General features: G+C 39.7%; 1 protein-coding gene across 1 annotated transcript; it reads right to left on the bottom strand.

The window, feature by feature from the left end:
- Positions 1-592: 592 nt before the first annotated feature.
- On the bottom strand, positions 593-26,651 carry UBE2N (ubiquitin conjugating enzyme E2 N). Its single transcript, XM_030548556.1, has 4 exons — positions 26,407-26,651; positions 5,275-5,521; positions 4,917-5,057; positions 593-4,240 (listed from the first exon to the last, which is right to left on the bottom strand). The coding sequence occupies exons 1-4, from the start codon at positions 26,434-26,436 to the stop codon at positions 4,200-4,202; spliced, it is 459 nt and encodes a 152-aa protein (XP_030404416.1). The 5' UTR covers positions 26,437-26,651; the 3' UTR covers positions 593-4,199.
- Positions 26,652-27,243: the final 592 nt, after the last annotated feature.

Raw genomic sequence — 27,243 nt, 5'->3', positions numbered from 1 at the left:
CATTTTCCTTTACTAGTGCATGTAACCAGAGTAATTATGTTTTGCTAAAATAGTTAGACTTTTGCTCCACCTTTTGCAGTCACGACATGTAGTTCATGTTTGTTCAGTGCTTGGAAAAAGTAAATCACCCCTCATTTGCCATCATTACTCCTTCCATTCAAGTCCAGGCTGCTACTGACTACAGCATCAAACAGCAATAAAGCAGTTTAGATACTGTGTGCCACTTCACACACACTGCAGTGCCTCAGAATTAAGTGGTCACAAGGAAAATCTTGAATATTTTGATGACATGAGTTGTATTTCTGGTCTGAAGTCCATTACCTGTGGTGGATGCATGCAGCTGTATTAACCCCTCAGTGTTTTACAGGTGTTATAAATTTTTTTTACACAGTAAATTAGGAATGTTGGTTGGATAGTTTAATTACACTTCCAAAGCATTTAAAAAACTCCTGTATTGTGCAAGAAACAGAAAATAACTTTTCAAGACCAAGGAAACTGAGTCTAACCTTTGTCCGAGAGTTTTCGGACAGAATGGTTTACTTTTCTTCCCACTACAAAGCAGCAGCAAATGGAAAACAAGAGTTATGGAGGGCTTAAAAATTTGACAAAGTTTATTTTCTTATTTTGCACAGACATTTAAAGACCACTGTGAAACTGAACAATACCATGATCATACTACAAAAAGGGACCACTTTTTAAAAATGATGCTCAGTGTATATGCAATGAATAATCACGCTTCCTTTTATTTCAAGTGTCCATTACATTACAGTCACGACAGGTTGTTTATAACGCAGACATTTTATTTTAAAGTAACCCTCAAAATAATTCCAAGTCGGAACACACAGATTGAGAGAAATTTCACAACTTTTGATTTTACTATTCCATTAAGATGTTTTACAGTAACCATAATGTGTTGGGAAATACGCTTTCTTGAAAGCTATAGAAGCAACACCACTGTTTTTAGGCTACAGAAGTCACCTAATATCCAAGACATTTATTCTATCAGTTCTAAGTGATTTATACACTATCTCATTTCCATGTAAAATCATGGCTAAATGTTTAACATTCTGAAATCTGAACTGTCATTTTTAAATGCAAGAACAAAAGGACCTTCCAGTGTATTTCCTTGACCTAGACTAAAGTTAGTTATTGCAAAAAAATAAAAATGTAGGGTCTGGTTTACAATGCATGCCTTCTACCTATACAAACTTCATCCATAAACTAATATTTAAAATACAGCTTCAAATCTTGTTTAGGCTTTCAGGCCAGTTAGCTCTTAGCACCAATAGCACTGAAGGAAAGCTATAAAAAGGAAACACTTACTGTAATTCTTCTGTAAAGGTTAACAATTCTAACTAGTACTCATTATGGTAAGGCAACCACACTTGTACTTGTGGCAAATTTTAATTCTAGAGGTCATGGAATGAAACATTAGATAACAAAACATAGTGGGGCATCTCTAACCACCATTTGAAAAATAAATTCCATTAATCTGGGTTCAGATAATTCAGGCAACTATACAGATGAGCTAAGAACTTAAAACATTCTCAAATACGAGTCAGGAAGTCAAATATCTGCAAGCATCACTTGACACAATGCAGAAAATATCTGACATTGCATTTTAAGTTTAATTAAAAGCACAAGATTCAGATGTTAAGTGACTATTGCAATATACAATTATATTTTCATAGATCCTACTTTGCTTTGTTTTGGCCTTGAAGTCCATACTTATGGATTCTTAAAATCATGGTGGATATCATTGAAGTTATGCCATGAGAAGTTTTTAGACTACAATTGTTTTTAAAATAAGCATTTACAGGCATGTCCTTCTAAACAACTTAAATCTGTAGACACATCAAGGCTATTTCCCCACACCTTTACATTGTTGGGAAGCTATTCAACACTCAACCAGTAGATCTCTCAGCTACATTCCAGACTTACTAAGAATCTTTAAAAGCCTGGGGATACATTGGCGCCTCTATACACACACAATGAAATTTACTGCACTCCCATTCCTTTACCATGGCTTGACTGGAGGAGTACTTTTTCCATTCAGTTACATATTCAGAGTATACTAATAAAGGCATCCATTGATAAATGTGAACAGTAAAAAAAAAAAACCAACCTTTTAATACTACTAAAGTGTATCTTTAGCTAGATTCATTTTAGAAGAATTCAGAAGAGCCATCTACCGTGTTATCAGTTACTGTACAATTAAGGGTAGATGTACGCTCAGTTAACTAGTCACCTAAATGATGACATGCAAGAGAATTTCCACCAACTAAACTGCACAAATGTTCATCTCAATAACAAAAAACCTGATTTGTTAGTTACAGTAAAGAGGCCTGCTCAACCTGAATAAGACTAAAGATCTGCTGCAAGCCACAGATGTGAGAAACTACATCCAGTAAGGAAATCTAAACTTTAAACCCAGCTTTGTAAGTGCCTTAAATCTTGTGCTGAACTAAATTATTCTGAACCAAGTTCTGTGATGTTACTATGCAGTGCACTTTGAGAGACAATATCAGTTACCAGTCACTGAAAGCATTTGTATGTTGAAAATGTAACTTTAATAGATAATCTTCATCTTACATAAGAGCACAATAAATACACCACATTCTATAGAAACTCCAGATGATACTAGAATAGGAGTGTGGGAGGCAGAGAATACCACCAGACTACATAGCCATCACCGTAAATTGCAAGACATACATTCCCATTGTAGGCTGTCATTTATACAGTTCAGACTGGCCACACTGAAAGCTTAGAGATCAGAAAACATTCCTAGAGGGTGGGGGTGGAGGCAACTAGGAAGGAAAAACGTATTTAAAAGGATATGAAGTCGAACTGAAGAAGAAATTAAAATGGGCTTCCAAGAGACATGAAAAAAAATTATAAACGTAATAGCAAGGAAGCAAGAAGCTATTATTTACTTCCTCCAAATGAACAAACCTTTCTTGCGATATTCAGCTTACTTAGGCTTATAGGTAAGATCAGTTGGGGCTAGCTGAAAGTAGCTTAGCAAATATCAATTGACTGATTAGCTGGTCTGTAACAGCTGTATTGTACACTGGTGTTTTATATGCTTTTTTTGAGACATGAGTTAGAATTAAAGAGCATACTGTAATACCTGATAATCAGCACAAAACAGACAAGTGACATTTACCCAGTTACTGCTGTCATTTGCTGTGTTATCCTCCTGCTTTAGAGATGTATATACGTAACATCTTATGTATATACATGTTAATGCATTGTCAAACCTTTCTAACTGTGATAAATTATACTTATCAGAGGCTCATTTTGAAAGAATCAGTTACTAATATAATTTTGAACTATCTTGGCCAATTTCAGAACACACTGTGGCATGAGCTAGTAATACAAAGCAGCAACAACAAAAGTAAGGGAATTTGAAAATTCTTCCTTTTACTATTTAATCTGTCAGACTGGAGAAGACAAATTGTTCTGTTCTGGTTTCAATTTTTTAAAATACAATTGTCACAGTAGAGAAGTGAAAACCACAGAAAAATAAACTGTACAACGGCAAAGTAGAATAACAAAAAATATTTTACTAAAACATAAGATTTACAGAAGATTTTCCAGACAAGCCATACAAAATGGTCACAAGCTTTTTCTTGAAAGGAGGTTTCTACACTTGACAGCAGAATCACAATATTATTAGTGAAGGTGATGGATGTTTAATGTTCCCATTTTTGTTCAAACAATCAAGCCTGTCCATCTACAGCATCTAAGTTAGACTTGGCTAGAGAGCATATTCTAAAGTGTATCTGGTTAGCTGCTTTAACCAATGCGTTTAGCATCGCCATAAAAAAAGGGAAGAGGAAGAGCTCACAAAATTGAAACAAAAACCCCTGCAGCTAACCTTGACTACCTTCATTCACAGTGCTTATACTTGAACCATGATGGAAAAAGTTATTAAAAGCAGAGATGTGCTGCTGCTTTTAAACAATTTCACAACAATCCAGATGATATTTCTAGCCTCTGCTCATGCGTTACACCAGTGAATTAGGACAAGACACAGATTTGCTAATGTGCATTTAATCACCAAAGGACTGAAGATGTCTGGGCTTTTATTCTGTAATGTTTCTAAGACTGTGTCCATTAAATGCAAACAAAAGAAAAAACAGAAGAGGTCTTGGCAGAATAGGAGAAGTGATGCACACTTGATGTTCAGAGCGAATTTAAATATTATTCATAGCATATAGCCTAGTCCATGCTCTGGCTGTAAAGAAAAAAAAAGGCACACTCTTAAAGTGAAATAAATCTCATTTTATTCATTTCAATATACTCCATTTCCCAAACTTTTGATTAGAAGAGCTTGTTAAGCAGAGGCACCTGAGTATTTTAAATTAATTTTTATGTTACTGTTTCACAAATATAAGCATGTTAGCTGTGGAATGTTAGTCACAATCCAAGCCCACAAGATTCACCGAAACAGATGGCCTGGCTGCAGAGGATCCCGTAATGGGAAAGCGTAATGCAGCCTATTTATTCTATTACCACGGAAACTACATTCTATTATAGCCTGCACCAGAAGCAGATTTAGAGATGCTGCAGAGCTCTGTGGACCTAAACTGCAATTTATTAAAGAACTGATAAGGATATGGATACAAGTACAGAAAGTAATGGTTTCTCTTTCTCAATAAGAGTTCAGTCAATGTAAAACGTGCAAACTAAGTGGATCCTCAGAAAAGAAAAACAGACCTCCACTCTGGCTCTGATTCTGCACCTGCATTCAAGGCTATCAACTGCACAGGCAAACTATTGTTCTTGCAAGTCACAAGCACAAAACTGGAGGTCAGGTTTTACAATTAAGTTTAAATTGAAAACACACTCGTGATCTAGTTTTCATAAAATTTCACACAAATACAAAAGTAATGACTTGTGTGATACACTACCTGTTTCTATGGCTTGGGCTTCATTGGTCTTCCACTGCTCTGCTACATCATTTGCTAAAGGATCATCTGGATTGGGAGCGCTTAGCAAAGCCTGGATTGATAGCAGAACAGTACGGATCTGCAAAGCTGGGGACCATTTATCTAAAGAAACAGATTTACAGTAGTATGAAATACCACATTCTTTATTACCACCCCCAGATTTAATGTGTTTTCCTCTCAGATTAAAGCCATTTAAACCAGGCTTGTGAGCAAGCTAAAATTAAAAAAAGTTTGTAATCCTTTTAACATCTAAATTGTCAGCTTTCCCTGCTTAAGATGACTTAAGAGAAATGTATTTAGTGGAAAGGATGACACTTACCTTTCAAAATATCTAAACATATTCTTCCCAACTTGTCTACATTAGGGTGATAAATTTTGGTCATGAAACGTACTTTAGGAGCTGCCATTGGATATTCTTCTGGAAGGAATAGTTCAAGTTTAAATGTCCCACCCTCAAAGGGGGAATCCTGTGGACCTGCAATGACCACATGAAAATAACGTGCGTTGCTCTCATCTGGCTCTGCTTTTATCCCAGGGACTGGTTCTGCCAGCAAGCGCTGAGTTTCCTGGAGGAGGAAGAAAGAGTCATGGTGTAACAAAGACAAGCTATTTAAAACACAGCAAATGTATTTAGACAAAATTTGTACCAGGATACCAAATATTCATTTTAAGTAGATTTAGGCAAAACCATAGAAAATGGTGAAGTATCATATTAGGTGAAGTATAAAAACAAAAACAAAAATCACATAGGAAGAGCGAGACAAATTCAGAATGGAAATTAGGCATGAGAGTAATCAATCAATGGAACAATGTACCAAGCGTCGTGGTGGATTCTCCATCACTGACAATTTCTAAATTAAGGTTGAACGTTCTTCTAAAAGATCTGCTCTAGGAATTATTTTGGGAAAGTGCTATGGACTGTGCTATACAGAGGTCATACTAGATCATTACCAGGGTGGATAAAAATCAATGATTTTTTAAGAAAAAATTTTAAAAAACCATTTTTTAATTTAAATCTGATTTTTTTGATAAAATGCTTTTTGAGGAAAAACCTATCCAAAGATGGTTTAATCTTTAATTAAGATATCTTTGAGCTATAATGTATCTCATCATGGAATACGGATTATAAATTCTAATTCTATAGTATGAGACAATATATCCATGTAATGTTTAAGAAAAGTTTTGTAAATGAGTTCCAATAGTTCATGGATTAGGGACCCAATCTTATGGGGTTCCACAGGCTTCTGTATATATTATTTAGGTTAATCTTTCTATCTACCCAATGTGACTAAGTGCTCAGTCTAGAAGATACCATCAGAGATGCTTAGTTTTGCAGTTCTCAAACTGTGGATTTGTGTCTCCAGAGGTAACATGTTTGTTAACAGCAAAAATGTTTTTAAATAAATGTTTAGAGGTGAGAAACAACAGACCTCAACTCTATTGTCCCTCTGCAAATTTGGGTACACAGAGTCAATCCCTTACCTCTCTCTACAAATGCAAAATCTCAAGAAGTTCAATGAATAGAAGATTGTTGGGAGCAGAATAGATCTGGACAAGGAGAAGAAGTCTGGAGATAAAGGTGAGAAGCGAGGGACATATGCTTGGTTTGTTAAAATATTATATGGTTTGCTGTTGAAGAAAAAGATACAGAATACTTAATGTTGTTTAAATTAACTAAAAATGTAAATGTCTGTCTGGTGATGTTCTCTTAATACAGCATAGCAAAAAAATCCTCCAAATATTAATGATTAACCTGTTGAATTGGAGATATTTATGAAGTCATTGGGAAGTGAACTATCTGCTTCAATTACCTTTGGTAAATGAAATAACAAACAAATCAGTCATTTTCTGATATAGCTGTAAAACTAATCTGAAAAGTTTCCAAAATAAATCACTGTTTAAAAATGTATAGTGTGTACCTTCTGAAAATGAAGCCTACATCTATCTGTGAGTTGTGAAGAATATGTATTAAGGTTATAACAACCAACAAGAATGCACTTTTATGTAAAAAACCATGATTAATTCAAGTCTTCCTGACTAGTGATTTAAATCAAATCCACAGTGATCATTACAATAGTCCCATCCAGCCTTAAAAGCGATGAACCTATGAACAAGCTGGATTACTACAGAGAACTCTCCAAGGAAAACCCCACCACCATTATGCTGAGGAAAGTGCTTCCCAATGTGCACTACATAAAAATGCCTAGCAAACAAAGGATATGTCTACACTACGGGATTATTCTGATTTTACATAAATCGTTTTTTTAAAAACAGATTGTATAAAGTCAAGTGCACGCTGCCACACTAAGCACATTAATTCGGCAGTGTATGTCCATGTACCGAGGCTACCGTCGATTTCCGAAGCGTTGCACTGTGGGTAGCTATCCCATGTTCCCGTAGTCTCCCCCACCCATTGGAATTCTGGGTTGAGAGCCCAATGCAAAAATAGTGTCGCAGGTGATTCTGGGTAAATGTTGTCACTCAATCCTTCCTCCATGAAAGCAACAGCAGACAATCATGTCGCGCCCTTTTTCCCTGGATTGCCCTGGCAGACGCCATAGCATGCCAACCATGGAACCCGTTTTGCCTCGTCACTGTATGTGTACTGGATGCCGCTGACAGACTCGGTACTGCAGTGCTACACAACAGCATTCATTTGCCTTTGCAAGGTAGCAGAGACTGTTACCATCCCCACTGCACCATCTACCATTGTAAATTGGTGATGAGATGACAGTTCAGTCTTTTGTACCATCTGCTGCTGTCATGGGTGCTCCTGGCAGGCCTCGCTGAGGTCGGCCAAGGGCGCATGGACAAAAATGGGAATGACTCCCCAGGTCATTCCCTTCGTTTTGTCTAAAAATAGAGTCAGTCCTGCCTAGAATACGGGGCAAGTGTACTAGAGAACCAGAGAGCACAGCCGCTCCATGTCAGAGCCCCAGAAATCCCGCAGAAATGATGAGCTGCATGCCATTCTAGGGGGTGCCCCTGCAACAACCCCACCCATTGCTTCCCTCCTCCCCCAACGCTCCTGGGCTACCGTGACAGTGTCCCCTCATTTGTGTGATGAATAAAGAATGCAGGAATAAGAAACACTGACTTTTTAGTGAGATAAAATGAGGGGGAGGAAGCCTCCAGCTGCTATGATAGTCCAGGCAGTACAGAATCTTTTCTTTAGACATGAAGGGGGCGGGGGCTGATGGAGCTCAGTCTCCAGTTGCTAAGATGAGGACGGTTACCAGCCGTTTTGTACCATCGGCCGGGAATCATTCCTATTTTTACCGAGCCCAGCCAGGAGCACTCACGGGCTGATGAAGAAGACGGATATCAGTCATATTGCACCATCTGCCACCAGGAAAGGGATACTGGTGTTCAGTGCTGCAGCACCCCATCTACCAGCAGCATGCTGTAGACATAGGGCAACACTGAAAAAAGGCGAGAAATTTTTTTCCCCCACTTTCCTTTTGTGGGGGCAGAGGGGAGGGTGTAAATTGATAACATATACCCTGAAACACCAGGCAAAATGGTTTTGACCCTTCAGGCACTGGGAGTTCAGTCAAGAATGCAAATACTTTTCGGAGACTGCGGAATAGCTGGAGTTCTCAGTACACCCTCCCTTCCTCCCTCCCTCCGTGAGCATTCATTTGATTCTTTGGCTTTCCGTTACGCTTGTCACGCAGCACTGTGCTGTGGACTCTGTATCATAGCCTGGAGATTTTTTCAAATGCTCTGGCATTTCGTCTTCTGTAACAGAGCTCTGATAGAACAGATCTGTCTCCCCATACAGCGATCTGATCCAGTATCTCCCGTACGGTCCATGCTGGAGCTCTTTTTGGATTTGGGACTGCATTGCCACTCGTGCTGATCAGAGCTCCACGCTGGGCAAACAGGAAATGAAATTCAAAAGTTTGCGGGGCTTTTCCTGTTTACCTGGCCAGTGCATCCGAGTTCGGATTGCTTTCCAGAGTGGTCACAATGGTGCACTGTGGGATACCGCCCGGAGGCCAATACCGTCGATTTGCAGCCACACTAACCCTAATCCGACATGGCAGTACCGATTTCAGCACTACTCCCCTTCTTGGGGACGAGTACAGAAATCAGTTTAAAGAGCCCTTTATAGCGATACAAAGGGCTTCATTGTGTGGACGGGTGCAGCATTAAATCGGTTTAACGCTGCTAAATTTGGTTTAAATGCATAGTGTAGACCAGGCCAAAGAATCAGAAGGAAGAGCTATTTCAAATGTTCAAGTTTTCCTATGTAGTAGGGAGAGGACTTTAGAATGATTCAATAAAACAAACGTGCAATGTATTCACAGCCATAAACCAAATTTAAGTTATCAGACTGAACTTGCACAATTCCATTCTTCTGCATTACTGAAAGAAAGCTTTATGTTTATGCAGTATTATCAATTTAAAGAGAAACCCATCCTTATGTTAAAGCATTTTTAATCTGCTTCTGTTACTGATACTGCAAACACATGCAGCATCTTTATTTTATGTTTAAAACATGAAAACCTGTGGAACCTAGAATCCCTAAGGGGCGATTAGTGCAGGTGGGAAAGGAAAACAAAACAAAAACAGCCTTTTGAAACTCTCCCGGGGAGGAAAGGACCACTGACTTATACTACCTGCTACAGGAGGTCAGAGATCAAAAGATCAAACTGATAAAGAAACAGTTATACTATCCAAAGGGTTCTGGGTCCGAAACCTGACACAAACTGGTAACCAGGAGAGCAGACCAAGTTGAGGGATTTGACGGACTGATATATACCAGAGCCTTATGTTGGACAGGGGGCACAACGTGACCTCTGGTAAGCTTTTAGCACATACAGAAAACAATGAAAGTTCCTATGTATATTTTTTAATGCAATGCTTTTATCCTAAAACTAAGTGTATTTTACTTTGTGAAGACTGCTTGATAAGTGGTGCAGAAAGGTTAACCACAAATGCTGGACCATGCTCAGATCTACTGGGGGAAAAAAATCACAGTGAGGTACAGAGGGACCTTGATCTGAAGGGGGAGAGGACAAGAGAAGAAAAAGAGTGCGCGAGCGAGTGCACTCTACCCAAGAGAGGATCAAAGATGTAGTTAACCCTGAAACTGTGACTATTACCATATTTAAGATTACTAGAAAAACGTCTATTGTCCCTCTCCTTTACTTTGTGTTTACTACTTCTATCTAGTCAGTTTCACTATTTCCCCTCTGAATCGTTCACAAAGCAATAAGGGAGAGAAAATTATAGAAGTAAAAACTTGTACAACTACAAGAATTAAAGCTTATGCAGTGCACACATGATGTTTATAAAAATATTTTATGTTGGGTGCCCACAAAACATAACCCCAAAGACTGAAGCACTACTACAGCTGCAAATCAGCAACATTACAAAACAAGATGGATGTGCCTCTTTGCACTGGAGTACATGAAAGTACTGTTTAGATAAAATACACTTATTAAATTAACACGGAAACTAATAATATTTAAAGGCTATATTTACCATTTTGACACAGGTGTGTCTCAGAGCCAAAAGGACAACCATTACTTTGAGCAGAAAAACCTCATTTATAGAAAAGCATCAGATCACAAAGAAAGTAAAGCACCACAATCATTAAAGGCGAGTACTATCAGTTTACTTATCTCATACAGTAATTAGCTGTAAAGCACTTGCCAAATAAAAATCTGCCACAAGCTGTATTATAAAAGACAAAGATAATACAAATGTTTTATTCAAAGATCACAGTTAGAACCACTTTTAATCAGCTATGATTAAGCAGATAATACCCACAAAATGAGAAAAAATAAATTGAGTCTTAAATGAAAATAGAATTGAGAATAGATCACAGACAGTCCACACCACCACCACCACGTTACTTAATTAAATATATAAAAACTCCTGCTAAGTTATATAACACTTATGACCTTAATTTTTGGCTAAATATGTTGTATGACTACTACTTATTTTGTATCAACAAATGTAGTAATTGTCTTTTTCTAGAAGAGACAGTAAACACTTTTTTTGGTGTATCCACCAGATTAAAGCCCTGAGTGACAGTAACTAGGCATAAATGGTGGGAAGCTTTTCACAGAAGTGTTCATTAAATTTTGCTTTTTTCCAACTTTCATTAACAAAATTTTGCCAATCAGATGTAGGGGAGAAAAGCCAGGCCTCACCTACTGAAAGTATGGACTGCTTCATAAATTTGGTGTAAGGCTATGTATTCACTACCAAAAAAGGTGTTTTTTTTGTTTTAAACAGAAATAAAACTAATTCATGTTAGTTATGATGCTATGTCTACCAGGATTTTACAGGGGACAGCTAGTTTTAGGAGGTAGCGAGGCAAGATCAATACTACACCCCCACCTAGGGTGACTTCACCCAGCTACATCAAATAGCCTGGTCTCGGCTAGGATTTTAAAGCAAGAGAGCTAATCTGCATTAGTTATTTATGTAAAAAAAACCAACCCCCTCTCCAAACACTGCGTGTGTGTGCGCGCAATTGGTGGAGGCGGAGAGCAGTGAAGACATATCCTTAGGCCATATCTACACTACAAAATTATGTTGACCTAACTTACTCTGGCATACAACCACCATAGTTATTAAATCACTTCTGCGTGCACACACTTGTCTCCTTGTGTCAGTGATGCACAACCTCACTGGAAGTGCTTGTATTGTCAGTGTGGGATAACCCCTGAAAGCCAATAACAGCTGATGTAAGCAACACAATGTCTACACTGATGCAGCATTGACCATGACTCTGCCTCTAAGGGAGGTGGTATTACTAAACTGGCACAAAGAAGCACTTATGTCAGCAGAGCCAAATTTAAGTGAAGACACTTTCACAGCTAGGTTGATGCAAGGCAGCCTATGTCAACCTAACCGTATGATGCAGACCAGGCTGTAGTCTTTGCCCAGGTCTGAACTTGAGAGCTGTAACACTATAGCTACTTTGGTTAAGGGTGTGGGGATTATTTTTAGATCAATACTAGTACAATCCCTAATGTGAAAACAATTACTCCAGTAGAGAGATGTCTTACACCAGGATAGCTTACTCCCTTTCCCATTCTAGAATTAACTATAGTTGTATAAACACAATAAAACTGTGCTAACTATGCCCACATGAGGTGGGTTATAACTGTTTTATCTACATCAGTACAACTTTTATGCACTTCATATATTTCTTGCAGACTCTGCTTGTTAACTCAATGTTTGCTGTTGCAGCAGCAGAGCTCCCATTACAGTGCTTTCTGCCTTGTGGAGCTTTTAAACTTCTTGAAGGGAAGCAAAATGTTGGGTATAGGCACAGGAGTAGTGACACCACACTGGGACATTATGCAGCATCTAAGTACAGTAAATTTTGTCCCTTGTTACTCCGATTTCTGGGCTCTCATACTTGAACAACACACCTGAGCAAGGCACTATAACACATAAGCTTGTTGGAATATGAAGCCAGGCATTAAAAATACAAAGGTTATTAACCATTATCTTTTAGAGAATGCTGCCTAGATTAATTATATTAGAAAATAAAGTTATCAAACAAATGTTGAAAGCCCATCTTGTCCTTGCCATTTGAAAATAAGGATATTTGATTTGCCCCCACTTTAAGTATTTGCCAGTGTCCTTTAAATTCAACTCAACAAGACCCTGACCCTCCAGAGCACTTCAGCACGTGAGTAGTGCCAATAAAATCAATGGAACTGCTCAAAAACTTGGAGCATGTACTTATGTACTTTACTGGATCAGGACCTAAGAAAGTCCTATATTTACAATTAACACAAAATTTTATTGGATATCAGACTTATTCACAGAAAAATAAGACTCAGACCAAGATTTTTTTTTACAGGTATTTAGGCATCTCTGTGCTCAGCATCACAATGCTTAACTGATTTAGGAGCCTAAGTCATTTTCAAAAGGTATTTATGCAGTCAGGAGTCTAAATCCAATCAAGTATCTTTAAAAATCTCAGCCTAAATAAATACTTTATGTATAAAATAGGGAGTTCAGACAAGACAGAAAAAAATATGCAGTATTCTCCATTGTTATTGCAAAAATATATAACTATGGCCCTATTTGAATCATGGGATGATTGTCAAATAATTGCAGCTGAGTTGCAGACAAGACACACAAAGTTGCAGAAAAGTAATAATGGACTCTTATTAATTGTAGTAATTTGGAAAAGCCAGAGAAGAAAAATTTGCTGGAACAATACTCAAGTATTATGTTATGCCCGCTAAATTTGTGGTGACCAGACATTTTGCTGCAAGTATATTACAGTCATTAATGTGTAGGACCCGTAGCCAGGGCTCCTATCCAGCGCTGCACAGCTGACAAAATTATGGTGTAAGCCTAATATTGTGGGATCCACAATATTGCAAATTAAGGAAAGTCTTACGTGTAACATTTTACAGGCAGGCTGCAAAAAACACATTAAATCCCAATATAAACGTCTGTACAAAATTAGCTTTTTGATCACTGAAAGCCAGAAATGGCATCTAGCAATTCGGAACAAAACATTTTAGCAAGACCTAGAAAATTTGGCTCTGAGGCCTACTGGAAACTAAGTCACAGAAAGAATGGGCCTTGAAAATGCGATTTAATGTTATTGGCTGTAGGTCATTTAATGCTATATAATGAGAGTGGTGTTCTGAAAGTTCTTCCTCTGCCTTGTTTTAAGTACTGAATCAGCTCAGTACTAAGTGGCAGTATCATCTGAGCAGCTGAAAATCTCTCAACACAAGTGATTAATTTTCACATTTCCACAGCCTGTTAATTTGAACATTAATGAAACACCCCCTAACTCAAAAAGAAAAAAATTTTACAACTCAGTTATAAACTTTAGAAACACCGAGTATTTTTTTTAAACTGTTACTTTTCCTTTTCTTTAAAATCCAGAGTCACAAGAGAATGACTTCACCAAAATACATAATTGCTAGTAGTGAAAGCCTTGCTACACAGAAATCTCAACCAATCAAGCAATTTGCCTGACTGAAGATTCCCAGATGCACTATGGAGCATTCTACTAGACAGGCTGCTCTACTGGCTTAAAATTCTAACACCTTTGGCCAAGACTCAAGAGACACGTTAGTTCATACAAAGGAGACTACTCCACTGCGCTACTGAGATTAAAACAAACAAAAAACAAACAAAAAAACCTCTGTGCCAAGAAGCCAGTTAAAACACCTCACCACGTTCTCGTAAGTGGAGCACCAGAGTACAGCTCCTCCCATCCAGCAAAAAAAACCCTAACACACACACTGGACAAGGTTAGCACCTCTGCAAAAACAAAAGCATGAGAACCATTTTCCCCCCTCCCAAATTCACCAGTACTTTGCAAGACTTAGAAAAGTACCCCAGTTGTGTGTGACTAAGCCAGAGCTTTTCTAATTGTGAATGTTCACACAATCATAGGTATTTACATGCTATGGGTGATTGAATAGCCCACTCTTCTCTACCCACAAAGAATTTCTGAAACTAGGAGAGAACCGGATACACCTCTACCCCAATATGACACAAATTCGGATATAACGCGGTAAAGCAGCGCTCCGGGAAGGGGGGGGGGGTAAACTGATGGCACGGCTGCGCACCCCAGTGGATCAAATCAAGTTCGGTATAACGCGGTTTCACTTATAACATGGTAAGATTTTTTGGCTCCTGACAACAGCGTTATGTTGGGGTAGAGGTGTATATGTTCATGCATCTAGTGTTTCACCAACAACAGGAGAAGATTCACAATTCCCTGCTGCAGGGCTGACTAAGAAACAGAAAGATGTCCACTGAGAAGAAAGAGGGAGAGAAACAGGGAACTTCCTAAAGGAAGGTAGGTTTGGGGTCAGTGATTAAACAGTACAAACTTCAGCTTGATCCTTTTCTCTTCAAGCCAAAAGGAGCAGTATTCTCCCTTGTAGAAAGGGCACCTTATCTTGCTTTCTGATCCTCCAGGCTGGCTGAACACAATGATGGGCTCTGGAACAAAGGATTCCAGCTTTCATTGATCATGAGAGTCCCACTGATTGGGGGAATTTACTGGGATCACCTCCCTAAAGGAAGAGGGACCGATTGAACCTGGGGGATTAATGGGGAAGGGGAAGAGATGTACAGGGAACAGGATGGGGATGGAAGCCATGCAAAAAATAAGATTAGATAGATAGATTAGATTAGATTAGATAAAGGGTGTTGGAAGGAGAAAGGGTCAACTATTTTATTTTAAGAACAAGGAGTACATGATTTGTTTGGTTTCTTTTTAAGTTAATCCAGTTAACTGCTATAGCCAAAAGAAATACTCCACCCCATGGAGGTGTGTGGCTTTTTTGTTTTGGGTTGGGAGAAAGGGAGGATAGCAGAGCGAAAAGAAGATTCTCCCAACATATAGAAAGTGAAACTCAGCAAAGTGGGACAGATTTTATTCTGTGTGGTTAAGCTCCACAGCATTGTTCTCATTGTTTAGAGAATGACAAATGAGATCAGAGAAGATCAGTATCTCCTATTTATACCACTAAGCAACAGCATGCTGAAGCTACTAAAATATACACAAGGGTATATACAGATTATTGCAGAGTGCTGAAGCACCTTACATCAAAGGATCCCAAAACATTTGACCAAGATGGGAAAGTATTCTTATTTTAGAGGGGAAACTGAGCCACAATAATTACATGTATTTCCGTAGTGCCTTTTATAATGATTATAATTGTTTCCCTGATCTGCAGAGCCAATATGGAAGTCCTTTTACACACTCTATGCTTTCCCATTTGAGCTTCCCAGTCTTTACAGGATAAACACTATAAAAAAGTATACATGTACTCTGTTAAAACCTATCAAGGTGAAAGTTAAATCAACTCCACCTACTGTACATGCAAACAGCTTGATCTTATTGTGAATGACTAGCAAACCAGCAGGTGTAAAGGCAAGAATTGGTTGGTGGCTGTAAATCCTACACCTCTAGTTATTATCTGTGAAGTTTTCCCATCTTCAGGAAAACCTGGAATAGTGTAGAGTTACAATACAAGAATTCTTTAATCTGCCTGTTTCTGTAGCTACTGACTGTACTCATCTTCTATACACTCCTCTCTTGGCTTTTTTTGCTTGTGTTTTACTGGTTCTGTCTTTTGGCTCATTCTTTAATGGCACCTCACCCTCATCTACTGGTTCTCCTCATGGTTCCTTTCCTGGATCCTTTCTCCTCACTCTGAATATATCCCCTGTCATGGTATAAATCCCCACAATGAACCTTAGCGTCCAAAAGATGGGGTGCCAGCATGAATCCCCCTAAGCTTAATTACCAGCTTAGATCTTGTAGTGCTGCCACCAAGCAGGAATTGCAGTGCTTGGTACACTCTGGTCCCCCCAAAACCTTCTCAGAGGGCCCCAAGACCCAGACCCCCTGGATCTTACACAAGGAAAGTAAACCCTTTCCCCCACCGTTGCCTCTCCCAAGTTTTCCCTCCCTGGGTTACCCTGGAAGATCACTGTGATTCAAACTCCTTGAATCTAAAACAGATAGGGAGGAGGGAAGAGGAGGGGGCAAGGTGCACTCCTAAGAGGTAATACAGATTCAAGCTCCGTGAATCTAAAACAGAGGGATTCTACCTTCCCCCCTCCCTTCTCTCTCCCTGTCTCCCACCAATTCTCTGGTGAGTACAGACTCAATTCCCTTGAGCCTCAACAAGGGGAAAAAATCAATCAGGTCTTAAAAAAGAAAAGCTTTTAATAAAAGAAAGAAAAAAAGTAAAAGTTGTCTCTGTAATTTAGATGGTAAATGTTACAGGGTCTTTTAGCTTATAGACACTAGAGAGAAGCCTTCCCCCCAGCACAAATACAAATTAAAATCCTTCCAGCAAAATACACATTTGCAAATAAAGAAAACAATCAAAAAGACTGAACTGCCCTTCTACTTGTACTTACTATGTGAACAGAAAATTAGAGAGCCTGTAGGTATGTCTGGTCACTCTTAGAACCCAGAGAGAACAACAGACAAAGAAAACACACGAAGACTTCCCTCCACCGAGATTTGAAAGTATCTTGTCTTCTGATTGGTCCTCTGGTCAGGTGGTCCAGGTTCACTGCTTGTAACCCTTTACAGGTAAAAGAGACATTAACCCTTAACTATCTGTTTATGACATCCCCCCCACAAGCGTTTAAGCCACTACCTCTACACCGATCTCACCTCTTCTATTCAGCCTCATTACCTATTTTAAAGGGGTTTCACTATGTTTAATGTTATGCTTTGATGGGTGAATAGTCACTTAGCCACTATGTAGTTAGCAAAAACATCTACAAAGCAGGTGGTTAGAGAGCCATTTTACATTTTTCCTCCTTTCATTACATATTGAGTGGCAGTTATGACAAGAAGGCTCACCCAAATTTGAAAGGGATATTATATTTTTTGTTTTACAGTCATTCAAAGGGAGATCTTATGGCAAAAAAATATAGCTCCAACAACTTCCACAAAAATAATTGTCACAACCCATCCAATAAGTCCAGTTTCCAAAAATACGTGAATATTGTAAACTTCTTCCTTATTAGATTTGTTTCCAGTTTATATTAGTGTTCACAATTAAAATACTTTAAATGGTAGATGGATGTGCTACTTTTTAGCAGAAGTTTAAAACAAACTCCAGATCAAGATTTATCAGCATGCGTCCCTCCCTAGCACACATCTGAGTAAAAGAGATCTATAGTAAAAGACTTTGTTTACCCACAAAAATTCTGATATAATCAAATTTAGGAATTGATTTAGTTACATCAGTAAACCTCAAATGGGCACTCTTAAAATAGCGTAAAAGACAGACAAGTTACAGTCAGTCAATATAAAGCACTCAAACCAGAGTGCCCAGAAAAGGGGGTTGCACCATATTAAGTCTGTTTAGACACTGATTTAGTTAAAATGGTACAACCTGTGTTTACACCAGGTCTAAGCTAGCAGTAACTAGATCTGTGTAAAGCAACAAAGAGTCCCTTATAGAACAGCTTATGCTCCAATACTTCTGTTAGTCTATAAGGTGCCATAGGACTCTGTCGCTTTACACAGATCCAGACTAACACAGCTACCCCTCTGATACTAGATCTGTGTAAATCACCAAAATAAATTTCAAATATAATTAACCAGTATACATAAAAGCCTATTATTAATGTTGCACATGTAAGTGTCAGGTTCTGGAGACTACTGCCATTGAAAATTATGATTTTTTAAAAAGGTTTATTGCAAAATTCAACTGAATTGAAATGGAAAATATTATGACTCAAGACTGGCTCTCTTCAAGTTCACTTTCTGCAAGAGTCTAAGGATGACATTTTGTACTTGGAGGATGCCATGCAAATAGTTGGGGTAAAAATGCAGGAATGATGAGAATGAAGAGAAATGGCTTTTAGTTTAAAATGCCTACTGGTTTGTTTCTTTAATATCTGCTCTCTAGCTGAGATATAGGTGTGATCCCTGCTCTCCAGAAAAATGGCTAAAGGAGATAGAAGCAGCAAGTCTTAGCCAGTAATCAGAGATTAGTCAAGTGACCATTTAAAGAACCTGAAATTATCACTCACCTACCAACCATGCAGGACAAATCATTTCTTTTATTCTACCCTGCCTTCAACTACTGACTCCCGCATTGAGTCAGACCCATTCTTCTTCTCCCTGCAATTTCAGTTTGAGTCACGGGCCTATTTCATCCTGGCTATGCTCAGGCAAGTCATGGACCTGTTTCCCAGTATTGGCATGTCACCATTTCCTTCCCACGTGCACATGACTGACTTGAGCATAAATGTCCAGGGATTTCTCCTTGCCTCACCTTAGTCAATACACTGGTAAAACAATGTAATCATCACTCATCTACATATCTTATTACAACATAGATATTAACATTAAACCATGTATTTTGCCAGGACCTGTTTGAATTAAAACTAACAAATGTATTATATCAAAAATTTGCCTGTGGTTAGTTAGAATCTGGAATAAAGTAAATTAAGATGTTCTACCACTATCTATCTATCACACACAGGGCCGACTTTAGGACGTGTGGGGCTCAATTCAAAAGGGCGGCCACCAAAATGCCGCTGGCGACAGCGATTAAGCTGCCGCCGAAGACAGCGGTGGCAATTCAGCGGCGGCTCAACTGGTTGCTGCTGTTTCTGGCGGCACTTTGGCGGACAGTCCTTCCCCGGCAGCAGCTGTCTTCCGTGGCCTTACCTTGGAGGGCCTGATTCACAGGAATCAGGGGAATCGGCCTAAAGCCGGTCCTGATCACACAGTTGGAAAATTAAACTGAAGTATACAGAATAAAAATTATAGCTGCTTAGAGAGCAGCTGGGGTTACAATTAAGCAGCATAATGACGTGGACAAGAAAAAAAAAAGCCATTACAGCCAGCTGCATGACATGAGTGAACATTCATTTTTTCATACCCTATCAGAGTGGGAAAATGATTTTCTCCCTCTCCAGGGCAGATTGGCTCCATGTAAAAAGGTAAATTGGGGGGGGGGAAGGGGCTGAAGGAGAGCCTCATCTAATTACACTGCTCTACAGCCAAAATGCTTCTGAAGTAAATGTAGTCCAACTTTACTAATTCTGGGTCACTGAGAACGAAAATGATGCTTAAAATTGTTGATTGGCTCTAGTTTTCAAGATATGCTATTGGGTCAGTATATACGACCCTTGGCTTGGGAATGGCGGAGGATGAGTGAGTTATAAAGGGAAGGAATCTCAATTTAAACCAGAAATGAGTAAAATACATCTTTGACTGGATCTATGAATAAATCTATGACTGGGTTTGGACAGTACTTGCTTTTGAGGCAAAACAATGAATGATGCAATCTGAAGCTGGTATTGCATCATACATGATATGAATTGCATCATGTTATTCCTAGAAGTCATGGATGATGCAATCACTCTGCTGAACAAACTGCCCTATATCAGCTCTAGAAATCATCCAGTGTGGTGCTCTCTTATTTGTCAATGTTTGATTTTGCAAAGGGACACATTTCTGTTTAGCCAAAGTGAGCAGAGATGCCTCGTACTTGTGTGAACAGTTCAGATAACTTCTGCTATGTTTGTGGTGAAGTGACTTTTGCATCACAAAAGCGCAGTATAATCACTATGGTTAAGAAAGCCTATCACCTTTATTTTGGCTGCAAAATTGGATATCAGGACAAGAGGTAGGCCCCACACATATGCTGCAACATTTGTGCAACAAATCTTGGCCAGTGGTTGAACAGGAAAAGGAAATCTATGCCTTTTGCAGTGCCAATGATTTGGAGAGAGCCAACACATCATACCAGCAATTGTTACTTCTGCATGGTGCCTCCAGTTGGGAAAGGTGTGTCAAAGAAAAAGTGGACTGTGCATTATCCAAACATTCCATCAGCTATACGCCCAGTACCCCACGGAGAAGGACTGCCGGTTCCTGATGCACCAGAATCATTTTCACTTGAGTCAGAGGAGGAAGAGGAAGAAACTTCTGGTCCTGAACCATCAATGCCACAGGACCCACATTTTCTCCCATCCTCCTCCTCTGAACCACACCTCATAACACAAGGTGAACTGAATGACCTTGTCAGGGATTTGGAACTACCCAAGAGTAAGGCAGAGCTGTTGGGCTCCAGACTACAGCAGTGGAATCTCCTGGCAGGCTATCAGGGCAAATGGAGCCCATCAATGCTTGCAGACTATTGCTGGACAGGGACAAGAGATGCTCCATTTAATGAATACAAGAGACAAGCCAAGAAGGGCCGAGTAGACACTGAATAGGACTAAACTATGTACATAATAGTTTTTTGCCTTTTGTTTCATAATAAATTTTAGTTATATAACCCTTCTGCTGATTTTTAAAGTGTTACATAAACAGGACAGGTGAAATCATGTAAAGCAACCATAAACACATGAAAAGACCTAGGTTTACAATTTATGATTAAAACTCTACTATCTACACAATATACATAGACATAAAATGTAAAAACTTAAATATTTTAGAAACAGTAGCCAGTTGTTTTAATTGTCATATTTGAATTCAGCACATCAAAATACATAATAAATAGCACATTTTATATCTGAAGCAGGCGACTTCTCAAAAATTGTGGTCTGAGGAGATGCAACTGTGGACCTATTTCACTGACTTCATATATCAGTGCATTATCTTCTGTATTTTCACACAAAGTCTAGAAAAGGAGTTTATCAGATGCATAAGTAATGGCCCATGAAGAAAACAAAGTAGCCATAGCCAGCACTGTATGATATGAACCAAACTGGTTTTATTTTATTTGCTAAGATCTTAATACAATATGGCATATTCTCAAGTTTTAAAAAACATTTTAGTAAAAAACATCTGAGTTGATTGTAAACTTCCATTAGTTACTTTTAAGAAAATCACTGGACAGAGTGTGGTACTTTTCTCAAAGGAAAATGTCAGCATGGAAATGTATGTATGAACGCACACAATGAAGGTCAACTATCCAAAATTAGGCACCTACCATCACCTGCAAAACCATCAAAAACCAAAAGATAGTTCTATCCTAAGGCTCATCACCACCACACCAGTGATGCTGAAGATTGCAAAGTTGCTCAATTGCGCTAGACTACACCTGCCATCTCACTGTAGCAAAACAGTTCTTTAAGATCAGTGTTACTGGAAACAGTCTTTTACATCTCTTCACCAAAAGTGACCACACAGAGGACCATTCCCCAGAAGTATTATACAATGAAGCGGAGTTCCTTTCTACACTGGGGATGGGTTGCACTGGTGTAGTTATACTGGTGTAAATTTCTCCAATGCAGATGCACTACTCCAATGAAATTCACTGAATTAAATCATTAATGTAAATGGCACATTTACATTCAGTGTGAAATCCCTAATGCAGACACACTGCATCAATGTAGTTATTCTGGTGCACGTTTCTCTAATAGACCATGTCTTCAGCTCAGGATTTGAAAAAATTACCTGCCCAGCTGAAATACACTAGCCTCAAGCTACATCTAGCCTTGTCTCCAACTCCCATTGTGTAGGCCCAAACAGATCAGTTTCTCCTGCTGCCTGAACTCAGTGCTCCCAGCTAATGCTGGTGAGCACACATACATACAGCAAATCAACTAATTTTACCCCCTATAATACATTAATACTTGGCAGTAGTACCATTAAATCATTTTATGCTACCATCCAAAATCCTTTACTGGAGTAGCACGAAGTCCCACATACATGTAGAGTCCTCTGCTGAGGAGGCATGGGGCAGGTTACCCTCCTCTTGGAGGAGACCCAGCCTGTACAAAATCATGAAGCAGCAGACTGAAGAGTAGTGAGACCTTGCCCTGGCCAACCTGAAGACACCAGACCAATAGGAAGGTGGTCAATCCCCTGCTGAAGAGAGGACTGGATTCCATATGCCCCATCAGCCAGAACATATATTTAGAACTTCATACTCTCCTCAATCCAGAGCAGACCCCCCACAGATATCAGTGGAAGGCTTGCAAAGATATCAAAGGGAGAGTAGAGTCTTTATTTAGTAACTAAACTTTTATTTATTCATACACTCACATTTGGTAAAAAAATATATACTCTCTTTTAGGCCACCACTATTTCCAACCTTCTGTTTCTCTCCCTCTGACCTGTCTTCTCTCTATTATTTTCTCTGCATTTGCTTCCCTGCAACTCCAAAATCTGACCACCAAGGGCTTCACTCCCACTCTCTTTCCTATGCCATCAAAACAATCAGCAATGGAATATTTGATGTTGACATTCAAGTATCACTGGCTTTCGGAATTCACTATAGCTTTTTGTTTCAGACGTCTGCAGACTCAGACAGACACAACCAGTTTAGATTCGGAAGGATCTCTCTGCAGCCATGGTGGATAGAAACTTTCATTTAGAAAAATAAACAGACTGCGCAATTTTAGTCATGTAGGCCAAATGTGACCCAAAGGCTGTATGTCTGACACCCCCATTCTAAGGCACAGTATGAACATTACAAAATGGACCACTACAATCCATAATAACCAATCCAAAATTCAAAAGCTCTGGAGTCTATGGAAGCATCAGAATATATTTCTCTATATACTTAACCTAAAGCATGCATTATTCTCTTAATAAATTAGCACTTTCCAAAAGATCAAGCAACACCTCCAAAAATCAGACAAATATCCAGTGTCTAGTTTTAAGCTGCAAGGGGCAAAAAAGCACTGGGATACTTTTCTAGATGACACACTTCCATCTATACCTTGGAAAGAAATTGTTATTTGCTTCAAAGCTCATGAAAAGAAAGCAAAAACATCTCAGGGAGAGGAACTTGTTACCAGCTTAGAGGCAGTTTCATTATTTTTTGGTGACGATAAAGAGGTGAATCCAAAGACACCTAAAACATAATGGGAGATTCAGCTTAACTATAGAGCTTTTGCTACAGCTCTCCATAACAAACAGTGTGGGCTTATTTAAAGCCAAGCAATTAAAATCATGGATTTTAATCAGCAAGCAGGAGACTTACTTAAATCTTCAATTCTGTGTTTTGTATTTGTACTTTAACCTTTTCTTTAGGAAAAAATGGATTCTCATTGGTTGGTAACAATTAAAACATGTTGATTTACCAATAAATAAAGCTTTTATACAAACTTGTATTCTTTTTGTTAACCAGGATACACTATAACTACACATTTATTTAAGCAATTATATGGCTTAACTTACATTTATTCAGATTCTTATGTTTTATTGTTTGACAATGATTAATACTGCATTCTTTACTAGACAATTACTACATTTGTGATGTGCCTAGTTTTATTTGGATGAAAATTCAATTACAAATGAATAAACACATTTTATATATTTAAATGTGAACTTTTCTAGATTAAATAAAACTATCTTAAATGTGCTGGAAACAAACTTCATCAAAACATGTTCTGCATGTAATACTCAGTTAAATCAGTTTAACTCTAGTCAGTGAGTTGAACCAATTGTATCTGGTTACCATCTCCTTCAAGATTTTAGATCTAGTAGATTTCATCCCCTCACACCTAGTTTTCATTCACATATTGAAAGAGAAAAAGTAGCTTCCTTGCTTTCTCAATTCCCAATTAGTTGCTTAACTCTGAGTGAACTAGTTATTTAACTAAACTGAACACACAGAAGTGAAGAAAATAATCTCTACACCTGCAGAAGAGGCTAGTGTTATCAAAAGCTGATTTAGCATTCAACAAATTCTGACTCTAGATGCTCTGCCAGTAACTTCCACCAGTTCATTGATTAGACTTTCTTTAAAAACATGATAGCAACTATAAATTAATCACAAAATAAATAGTATATAGGATTGTACTCGATTATATGTTTAGGCCTTAACAGGTTGTCAATTTCATATTTAATTTTAATTAGGTTTATTTAAATAAAAATCCAATCATCATCAAAATCAATGATTTTTATCAACCCCAATAATCTTGTTTCCACTATTTTGTAATCCTAAATATTCTACCCTTACACATTTCAGTAACATTTCCAGTGGTTGTTGTTCATTGAGATGGCTGAATGAGTGATAAGGACAAAATTGTATTAATACAATTTGATTTAATTCTCAACATGACCTGTCAACATTAAGAAATTAATAAATTTTATAATCTTAATAATACCCTTGCATAGTTTTAGTGTGTTTTTTTCCTATTCTAATTTCATTATCCCAGCTATTATGCAACTTTTCATTTTAAGACAATCTAACGTGCATATTTTCCTGTTCTCTGCTGTTTGCAATGGTTGCAAACTTTTAGTGTGTTCAGCCAAGAACAGCTATACAGCATTATAAATTATTTGTATAACATTCATTCAATTAAATAGGAAAAACAGTGTCATTTCCCATCAAATGGACCTTGTTACTTGAATAAACTTGTTACTTTTATAGAACTAGTCATTACATCACTTCTGAAAAGTTGGAGTTGTAGATGTAGGTAGTAAGAAGGATATTTATGTTGTACTAACAAGAGGGGACAGAGCCATATCAGATCAATACTGTGCTACATTCGTGAATTTTTATTGTGTGATTTCACTTCCATCTCCTGTAATATTTATATAAGCTGATATCAAAGAAGTTTATCAGACTCAGAGTACTCAGTGGTTTGAACTAACCAGAGTAGTTCTGAAGTAATCATGATTACATATTTTAGCAAACATATTAGTGTGATCCAAGAAATTTGTTGGATTCACATTGCACTGCATGAATGTATTGTTACAAATTGAGAAGTGAGGCAGATGATATTAACATACTGCTTGGTTTAGATAACTACTACTAAAAGAACTCTACTTACAATATCCACAATATTCAAAAATATTTTAAGCCCTTATTCCATATACAATTTGATGTACACACAAACCAAATATCCGGAATTCAAGGGGTCTTCATTGTTCTGAGTTTCAAATTCATATACAGTTTAAAGATTACTTGTTTACTACACTAGATGCCTAGAGAAATTCCTTTTAGAATTATCTTGCTCACTACCTATAAATTACCATCCAGTTAGGAAGACGCACCTACAATTAAAACAATATCAGACCTACTCTTAAGTGTTAAAGATGCGGAAAGAGCTAATTTGCTGGGGTTATTAAAAAAGCTTTTACAGTTAAAATTCAAGCAACACACATACTTCACAGATACTGTGAACAGTCTAGACAACACGTTAACAATTCCTATTTGGGGCAGTCATCCTAACTGGTGTAACCTTATTTCCTCAGACAGACAGTCAGTCCTGAGTCATCAAATATTAACAAATCGCCACTAGCGCAAACCAGAAAGCCCTAACTGCCAGGCTGAAGATGGGCTTCAATGGGGTGTGTGTGTGTCCCAGTCTTCCTTAGGAAACGCGGGTGGGAGCAGGATGCTGGCGCACGACGCACTGGAGCACGTTGTTTCATTCAGCCTGGTACCGCATTTTCCTCGTTGCCGCTGTCACAGAAGGTGCAGCCCCCTGCGAAATCCACTGCCGGGCCCTGCCCCGCTGAGAAGCCCAGGACGCTCTGCGCAGTAACTGAGCGTCTCCTGCCGCGAGGGGGACCGGAGGCACCGAGTCCGGGGTGGGGCTGGCCGGGGGAGCCGCGGCTAACACCACTTCGGGGCCAAGGGACAGAGGGCCCAGAGGCGGCGCACAGGCCGCGGCCTCACCTGCTCATTCATTCCCCGCGCCGCGTCGGCAGCAGCGGCGCCAAGACTCCGCCCGGGCCCCGCAAACGCTCCTCTCGCCGCCGCCGCCACACGGGGCCTCCGGCGGCGCCATCCTCGCTCACGCAGCCCGGGGGCGGGGGGGCGAAATGGCGGCTCCACAGGCACGGGCCCCACCCGCTCCCGCGCCGCTCCCAGCCCCGCCGGGCCTGCCCGTGGCTCTCCTGGTCAACGGAGCGGCTGAACCCGCCTCCCCGCACTCTACCCAGCTCCGCGCACCGGAAACCCCGCGCTCTGCGCCCGGCGCGGGGGGATGGCGGCAGATAGCGGCTGAGTGGGGGAGGGGGGGCAGTGGTTACCTTGATGATCCTGCGGGGCAGCCCGGCCATCTTGTCTTATCGGGATTCAGGCTCCGCTGGGTCTCGGCTCCGCTCGGTACACACGCACAACCGGAAGGAACGCGTGATCTGTTTCCGTTGACGTCACTCCACTACCTACAGCCTTCTGGGAAATGTAGTCACGGCAGCAGGGAGGAGCGAGAGGTGAGTCTGGTTCAGGGACCGCTGCCGTAAAGCCCCATGACCTCACTCCCAATCCTGTTTTTTCATTAGTTGTCCCCCTGTAATTACTTGGTGTCCCAGACCTGTGGGTCCTCCCCTTAGGCTGGGGGAAGGCCCTTTAGAAGTGGGCGGGCTTTGCCCGCCCACCCCCGCTGCATGCCACTAGGACTCGTAACCGGGCGAGTGGGGCGTAACTGCCGTGAGATCCGCGGACTTATCGCTTCTCCCCCTCACCGCAGTGCCTAGACCCCCACCACACCCTACAGCCTCCAAACCCACCTGTCTGAAGCCCCCAGACCGACCTATAGTCCTCAGCCCCCCTCACTAGCCCCGAAACCCTCTCACACGCCCCATACACACCCTTCAGCACCCAGCTCCCACCACATCCTGCAGCAACCAGCTCCCACCCCACACTCCATCAGCCTCCTGACTGTCTGCTGTACACACCCTGCAGCGCCCAGGCCCCCATGCCAGTCAGATCCCAGACACATACGCACGGCAACACCCAGCAATACATAACACAGCCAAACAGCTGTGCATACACACAGGCGCACCCAATCCACACACATATAGCTATACCTAGACACCAAGACCCACAGATGCTGGCAACCAGCAACACCCAAGAAAAGACTTCCT

This window comes from Gopherus evgoodei, chromosome 1 (genome assembly GCF_007399415.2).
Source record: "Gopherus evgoodei ecotype Sinaloan lineage chromosome 1, rGopEvg1_v1.p, whole genome shotgun sequence".
Lineage (NCBI taxonomy): Eukaryota > Metazoa > Chordata > Testudines > Testudinidae > Gopherus > Gopherus evgoodei.
Note: the sequence above shows the minus strand (reverse complement) of the source record. Positions and strands in the feature narration are given on the sequence as shown.